Source organism: Trachypithecus francoisi, unplaced genomic scaffold (genome assembly GCF_009764315.1).
Source record: "Trachypithecus francoisi isolate TF-2019V2 unplaced genomic scaffold, Tfra_2.0 Lachesis_group4, whole genome shotgun sequence".
In the NCBI taxonomy this organism is placed as follows: Eukaryota; Metazoa; Chordata; class Mammalia; order Primates; family Cercopithecidae; genus Trachypithecus; species Trachypithecus francoisi.
Genome location: NW_022681469.1, coordinates 150,923,621 through 150,931,539, shown reverse-complemented (window position 1 = coordinate 150,931,539; position 7,919 = coordinate 150,923,621). Strand labels below are relative to the sequence as shown.

The 7,919-nt window shown below is 46.0% G+C and overlaps 1 protein-coding gene and 1 pseudogene across 1 annotated transcript; one reads left to right on the top strand and one right to left on the bottom strand.

Annotated features, from left to right (window-relative positions):
* The first annotated feature begins 733 nt into the window (after positions 1-733).
* Positions 734-825, top strand: LOC117073913 (annotated as a pseudogene).
* A 1,106-nt stretch (positions 826-1,931) lies between these two features.
* LOC117073542 (coiled-coil-helix-coiled-coil-helix domain-containing protein 2) lies at positions 1,932-7,227 on the bottom strand. Its single transcript, XM_033194580.1, has 4 exons — positions 6,969-7,227; positions 4,520-4,769; positions 3,206-3,350; positions 1,932-2,213 (listed from the first exon to the last, which is right to left on the bottom strand). Exons 1-4 carry the CDS (start codon positions 7,016-7,018, stop codon positions 2,203-2,205), a joined length of 456 nt encoding a protein of 151 aa, XP_033050471.1. The 5' UTR covers positions 7,019-7,227; the 3' UTR covers positions 1,932-2,202.
* Between the last annotated feature and the right edge of the window lie 692 nt (positions 7,228-7,919).

The following is a 7,919-nucleotide window of genomic DNA, read 5'->3' as shown; positions in this document are numbered from 1 at the left end:
GTTGCACAGGCTTCAAATATTCTCAGTCCTCGACTGGCTGAATCGATGGACGCGGAACTCAGGGAATTGGCGCACTGACTGGACAATCAAAGAATGCATCACAAAATCCTTTCTGACCTTAGGGCAAAAGGCCAGTGCCCCTAAAGTATTATTCCACACCTTTCTCCTTGTAACAATGACTCCTACCAGGGAAAGGCAAGGCCAGTCACGCTTGCATTTTGTCACTTGTTCATTTCTCTTTGATTCAATGTATTTGAATCACCACTACACCTGGACACGAGGGACATCTGAGTATTAACACTACAGACTCACAGAAGTCCCGAGTATCCAGGAAAACGAGTAGAAGTGTCTTCTATAAACCTAGGAGGGAATATGCTGGGGGACTGGCCAGGAGTGAACTCTGCTGAGGCCCTCTTTCTGAAAGAGTCTCTTTCAGGAACTGAATGTTTAGGCACTCCAGGAATACAGCTGATAGGAGGTGAGACGCAACTGGTTAATTCCCTCAATTACCAGCATCTCACTCACCTGGCAGTGATGCAGGGCTCTGAAATTCAGAAAAAAATCAGAAAACAGAACCTACGGAGGCCGGGTGTGGTGGCTCATGCCTATAATCCCAGCACTTTGGGAGGCCGAGGCGGGTGGATCACCTGAGGCTGAGTTCTATACCAGCCTGGTCAACATAGTGAAACCGTCTCTGCTGCTCATTTTGGGGGAAAAAAAAAAAGACCTGCTGATCCTTTTGTAGTTGATGACTGGGTTTTCACGCTCATGGATTAAGTGTGCCTCCCTCAAAACTGGTTACATTGACACATTACCCATCTGACATGAAAAAGTGGCCTACTCCAAACTGAATTCCATCCCCTTAAAGTTCTTCCCTAGCACGGAGTGGGGGATGGCAGCCTGAGTGTTTTAAGAGGAGGAGGCAACAACACCTTAAGCAGAAGAAATGCACCTTCAGGGGAACTACACATATTAAGACTGCTTTTTTATCTTCAATCTGGGCATCCAAGGGAGAAGGGAGAGAATACAGTCACCGGTTTAGTTACAGCTTATGGTTAGGGCCAGTAAAGTCCCTTCCTCATCCCTCTTTTCCACTTATCACTAGAGACAGAAACTAAGAACCATGACTCCAGGCTGCTAAAAGCCTAAAGCAAAAGAAAATAGAACAAAAGGTGGGTTGCACAAGCTTGCTTGGAAACAGTAGAGGAATAGCGACATGCAGTGCTGACCTGGCCACAGGGAACCGACCCCAAATAGACCTAGTCGTTTCCTTTATCATTCACCTGATTAAAACAATGATTAATTTTTTTTTTCTTGAGACAGAGTCTTGCTCTGTCACCCGGGCTGGAGTGCAGTGTCATGGTCTCGGTTAACTGCAACCTCCGCCTCCCGAGTTCAAGCGATTCTCCAGCCTCAGCCTCCCAAGTAGCTGGGATTACAGGCATCTGCCAGCATACCCGCTTAAAACAATATTTTAAGCAGTTTCCTACTACTGCTCAGCTTACTTAATTCCAGACCCACAGCACCTGGAACCTTTGAATTGCAGAACATGTTGTTGGTGAGTGAGTTACTCCTTATATAACCCCTCAGGGAGCTGTCAGATCTGGGAGGATGCTAATTGTTTTTTTTTTGAGACGGAGTCCCGCTCTATTGCCCAGGCTGGAGTGCAGTGGCGTGATCTTGGCTCACTGCAAGCTCCACCTCTTCGGTTCACGCCATTCTCCTGCTTCAGCCTCCCGAGTAGCTGCGACTACAGGTGCCTGCCACCATGCCCGGTTAATTTCTTATATTTTTAGTAGAGACGGGGTTTCACCGTGTTATGATCCCCCATCTTGGCCTCCCAAAGTGCTGGAATTACATGTGTGAGCCACCACGCCTGGCTGAGGATGCTAATCTCATAACCAGAGACTATAGACTAAAGGAACCACATCTTGGAAGAAAATGACTTTATTCTAATTAACTCACAAAGAATAAAATCATAACACCTAGTTTAAGGAGGTAACACATTTTGCCCAGTCCCAAATTCTACAGAGTAGGAACACGCCCCCTTCCATTTCAGTTCTGAAGCAAGGAAGCTAGGAATGACAGGAGAGGTTTAACTGATGGTTACACTTTATACCTTCACTATCAATTCTAGTTTTATACTAAATTAACTTAAGATATGAGAGCTGATTTTCCATCTCTCCAGGTTGAACTTCTTGATTAGGCCAATCCTGCAAACAGAAAAGATTAAGTTAGAAGAGTGCTGGCTTCATATACTCAACAAAACAGAAGGCTTCCAAATTATGAAAGCAGTGACAAAAGGCCAAGGCTATGGCTTTTTTTTTTTTTTGATAAAAAATAGAGATGAGGTCTTGCTATGTTGCCCAGGCTGGTCTCGAACTCCTGGACTCAAGCAATCCTCCCACCTTGACCTTCCAGAGTGCTGGGTTCCACCAAGGTTATGGTTTTGTTTGTAAGCTACTGAAGGCATCCTACGACTAACAACACACCCTAAATCTCAAGAGTTCCCCTGAGGAACTTAATTAACTCCTTTCACTCAATGAGGTACAGATACCAGGTATCAGTCTTTTTGTCTATTCCCGGATTTTGGTGACAACAGAATCTAATTTTATATTCACGGCCTTAAGGATAGGAGGTCACTCACATCCAGTAATCACAGTAAGATATGGCATACTGATTTATACCTTCTTCTTTTTTTTCTTTTAAATTTGAGACGGAGTCTCGTACTGTTACCCAGGCTGGAGTGCAGTGGCGGGATCTTGGCTCACTGCAACCTCTGCCTCCTGGGTTTAAGCGATTCTCCTGCCTCAGCCTCCTGAGTAGCTGGGATTACAGGTGCCTGCCACCACATCCAGCTAATTTTTGTATATTTAATACACACAGGGTTTTGCCATGTTGGCCAGGCTGGTCTCAAACTCCCGACATCAGGTGATCCACCCGTCTTGGCCTCCCAAAGTGCTGGGATTACAAGTGTGAGCCACTGCGCCTGGCCTATACCTTCTAAAGGAAGAAGAAAACTCAGAAAATGACTAATAAAAATGACTAGAAACCTCTGGCCCAGTTGTTAGGAGTTAATTCTAGAGAAATTTCAACAAAGTCTTGTCTAATTTATTAATTTATTAAACACAGATTCTCCTAAGTTTTACAGGATCCAGGAGTTCCACTGTGAATTAAGCTGATGTAAATTGGACAAATCACCTACCGTTTGCAAGTCGGCACTGTTTCAGCACCTCACTGAAACCCTCACAGAGCTTGATGTCACCCTGGTTCTGGGCACACTCCAGAAACTGTTTGATCTCATAGAAGCAAGGCTGCTGCTGCTGTGCCGGCTGGGTTCCCTGCGGCTCCTGTGAAGGCAAAACATTCAACATTGCTGAGAAAGAAAATCATACGTATGCCTAGACAATGAAGAGTATCCATCCTCTTTGAGGTTAATGGAAAATGGAACTAGCACCAGATGCAAATTAAAGTTTCCATCTATTAACATGGAAAGTGAAAACATTTAAATCTTCATTTAGTTAAAAAATATTTTAGGCCGAACGTGGTGGGTCACACCTGTAATTCCAACACTTTGGGAGGTGAGGCCGAGGAGGGTGAATCACTTGACGTCAGGAGTTCGAGACCAGCCTGGCCAATATGGTGAAACCCCGCCTCTACTAAAAATACAAAAATGTAATCCCAGCTACTTGGGAGGCTGAGGCAGGGGAATCGCTTGAACCAGGGAGGTGGAGCCTCGGTGACAGAGCAAGACTCCACCTCCAAAGAAGAAAAAACTAAATAAATACTTTTAGTAAAGACAGGGTCGCACTATGTTGCCCAACCTGATCTCAAACTTCTGGGCTCAAGCAATCCCCTCACTTCAGCCTCCCAATGTGCTGGAATTATAGGCATAAGTCTTTGTGCTCAGTCAAAAGTGAAAATATTTAAAAGCAGAGAGCCAACAGCTTTAACAAAATTCCAATTATAACCAGAAAGATTCATGAAGATGCAAATAAACAAGAATTGTTATCTTGTGAAGCTTCAGGGAGGAAAAATGGCAGTATTATAGAAAAATGGATGGAGCAGTTTCAAGCACACCAGAAATACAAGAGTATATACACCTATGCTCATTAGACTAGAAAACCCATACACATCAGAAAGATGGGTAATGGCAAATATCAGGTAAAAGAGCACAGAGCTATGCAAGATTTTTGATTCGTTAACTAAGATCAAGACAGGGTTAGTAGGAAGTGTCACTGGGATGAAATATTCAAAGGGAAAAGTGGTTGTTTTTACAGTGAGTCAAGTGGACTGTTACAAGTCTACTCCTTGGGAAGAAGTACAATTTGTACAGTACTTGTTGGTGCCGGCCTAAGGCAATAACTCAACGGCCAAATGTGGCTTTAAAACCCATTGTCTGTTAACAGCACAGTGGGTTCTAAAATCAAAGACAAGTGCTATACAGAAGGAACTTACAAACATCTGGGTTTTCTCATAAAATCCACCCATGGAAGGGAAATGCTGCCTAAATTCCCACCTGGTAAGTGATGTCAGGCCTTGCAGGCTCAGCATTACTTCCTCCACTGAAGCCCCCAGTAATGGCGTGACCCAGTGTGTGTCCCACAGCAGAGCCCACAGCCACGCCAGCTGCAGTGGTTGCCATCTGGGCCATCAGACCTGGCTGCCGGGGTGCAGCAGCAGAAGAGCCAACTGCAGATGGGGGTGCCGCTGCTGGTGGCTGAGCGACAGGTGCCGGCCTGGGTGCAGCTCTCATCTGAGGTGCCCGGCTATGAAAGAAAAGAACAAAATATATCAAATTCCCAATTCCAACCAGTTTTGGAAATTGTCAACTTAAAATAACTTACATATTAAAATGGACCTCAAGATTTTCATTTCAAATTATTTACATCATTTTATCTCTTCAATTTTTTTTTTTTTTTTGGAGACAGAGCTTCGCTCTTGTTGCCCAGGCTGGAGTGCAATGGCGCAATCTCAGCTCACTGCAACCTCTGCCTCCCAGACTCAAGCGATTCTCTTGCCTCAGCCTTCCAAGTAGCTGGGATACAGGCACCCGCCACCACATCTGGCTAATTTTTTGTATTTTTAGTAGAGATGGAGTTTCACCATGTTAGCCAGGCTGGTCTCAAACTCCTGACCTCAAGTGATCCACCTGCCTGGGCCTCCCAAAGTGTTGGGATTACAGGCGTGAGCCACCACCCCTGGCCACTTTAATCTTTTCTTATAATAGTAATAGCCTAGGACAAACTAGTTTTTCCTGCTTTTTTGTAACCATTTCCATGTATTCACATAGCCCATAGTATCTTTAAAGACATATCCAATGTCGCCGGGCGCGGTGGCTCAAGCCTGTAATCCCAGCACTTTGGGAGGCCGAGACGGGTGGATCACGAGGTCAGGAGATCGAGACCATCCTGGCTAACACGGTGAAACCCCGTCTCTACTAAAAATACAAAAAACTAGCCGGGCGAGGTGGCGGGCGCCTGTAGTCCCAGCTACTCCGGAGGCTGAGGCAGGAGAATGGCGTGAACCCGGGAGGCGGAGCTTGCAGTGAGGTGAGATTCGGCCACTGCACTCCAGCCTGGGTGACAGAGCAAGACTCTGTCTCAAAAAAAAAAAAAAAAAAAAAAAAAGACATATCCAATGTCATAAGAAATATAGACTATTAAAAGTTAGAAAGATTCTTACGGAATTCATTCATTCAAGTATTAGGTTAACTACAAGGCGCTGGTAACAAAACTGTGAACAAGAGACAAAAATCTCTGCATTCATAGAGTTTACATTTTATTGAGGGATCAAATAACTAAAAACAGGCTGTGGAGTGGTGGCTCTTGTCTGTAATCCCAGTGATTAGGGAAGTGGAGGCGAAAGGATCATTTGAGGCCAGGACTTTGAGACCAGCCAGAGCCACATAATGAGACCCTGTCTCTACTAAAATATAAAATAGAATAAAGTCGCCAGGTGTGGTGCACAGGTGGCGCACACCTGTAGTTCCAGCTACTCTGGAGGCTGAGGTGAGAGAATAGCTTGAACCCAGGAAGTCAAGACTGCAGTTAGCCATGATTACGTCACTCACTACAGCCTGAGTTAGAGTTAGCCTCTGACTCAAAATATAAATAAATATTCTAATTAAGACCTAAAGATGGTCAACTGGGGAAATAATCTGGTCCAATTCCTTCATTTTACACATTAGAAAACAAGACTGGCGAAAGTGACTCGTCTGAACTATTTTTTTTTTTTTGAGACGGAGTCTCACTCTGTGGCCCGGGCTGGAGTGCAGTGGCCGGATCTCAGCTCACTGCACGCTCCCCCTCCCGGGTTTACGCCATTCTCCTGCCTCAGCCTCCCGAGTAGCAGGGACTACAGGCGCCCGCCACCTCGCCCGGCTAGTTTTTTGTATTTTTTAGTAGAGACGGGGTTTCACCATGTTAGCCAGGATGGTCTCGATTTCCTGACTTCGTGATCCGCCCGTTTCGGCCTCCCAAAGTGCTGGGATTACAGGCTTGAGCCACCGCGCCCGGCCATCGTCTGAACTATTATACCAAAAGCAACTTCAACTATTCCTCATCTGTTCAACGTTCAGATGCTTTCAACAATTTTGAGACCCCCTTCTTAAATAACAAAAGACTAATTATGTCCTGCAAGTATTTAAACATCTTCATACGTATCACGCTCCCTCTGACCATTTCCGCATCATTTCCTTGGGTGAGGTCAAAGGTTATGCCTTCCTACCACCTGGCCATAACGTTATGCCTTTCCCCTTGTTTGGATAGGAAGCTTTTTCTGTAAGTGAATTCCCTCCCCACACTCCCCTAACACACGTTTTACGCTCCATCTACCCCCGCCTGGCCGAGGCGAGCCCACGCCGCAGCTGGCCTTGGTTCGCCCCCGCCCGTGGCCTCCCTCTGCGTCATTGCCCCAGTAGGGTCCTGACGGCCACGCTTTGGTCTCAGACCCCGTGATGGTCTCACCTGGCCGGAGGGGCCATGCGGGAGGTGCGGCTTCGGCTTCCACGCGGCATCCTAGGTACCCGACAGCTCGACCTCTGGACCTGTAACAACCCGCGAAGAGCTAAGCGACTTCTGAGAAGACCGGAAGACGGGAGGCGGAGCTGGCCTTAACGCGCAACCAACCAGCACACAGGCAGAGGACTTCCGTTCTCCGACGTCTCTGCGGCCTGAAGGTCACTGGAAGAGCAGGACGTCACGGGGACGCCTCGTCCTTCGCGACCGACGTCATGAACTTGGCGCCAAGATCTTTAAAACCTGGAAGTTCCTGTGGTTGGTCCGCAAACCTTGTCCTCCGGTCCTCGCATCAGACCACTTAGCATTTTGCTTCCTAGCGCAGCTGGACCATCGCTGCTTCCTTCAAACATTTGTATTAAATCCAACCTTAAGAGTGCCTCACATCTCTGGCTGGATTGCCAGGGGACCTTGGGCAGATTGCTTAGCCTTTCTGAGCATTCAGTTATAAGGGCAAATATTTTTGGAGGCACAATGTGGACGCGTAGTATGAACTGAATGAAAGAAATCGTTTTCGTCAAGAATCGACAGAGTTGAGTTAGTTCTATTTGGTATTTCTTGTCTGTGGATCCAGTCAGCAAAAGTTAAATTCAGGCAGCAATAATGTTTTACATTTATGTATTACTATTTATTTTCAGTTCCTTTTCGTATGTATTATAGAATTTGCGTCCAGAATTGGGATAGTAACCATACACTGGTAAATTCAACAATAATTGACTGAGTGGCTAGCTAGGTTCTGGAGATACTTAACCAAATCAGATGAGATTCTACCTTCACGAAGTTTCAAGGAGGGGAGACACAAACGCCTATGTAAATCAGGTGGTGGTGACATGAAAAGCGAGGAAGGAGACTGGAAATTAAGAGGTTATGCAAGGCGGGGGTCATTTGAACTGAGTCCTG

Excerpts from the sequence above, each read along its gene's own strand:
- LOC117073542 (XM_033194580.1), bottom strand. The coding sequence starts at position 7,018 with ATGCCGCGTGGAAGCCGAAGCCGCACCTCCCGCATGGCCCCTCCGGCC. Across the intron at positions 4,770-6,968 it reads CGCATGGCCCCTCCGGCCAG|CCGGGCACCTCAGATGAGAG; the intron begins GTGAGACCATCA and ends TTTCTTTCATAG. Across the intron at positions 3,351-4,519 it reads GGCCTGACATCACTTACCAG|GAGCCGCAGGGAACCCAGCC; the intron begins GTGGGAATTTAG and ends TTGCCTTCACAG.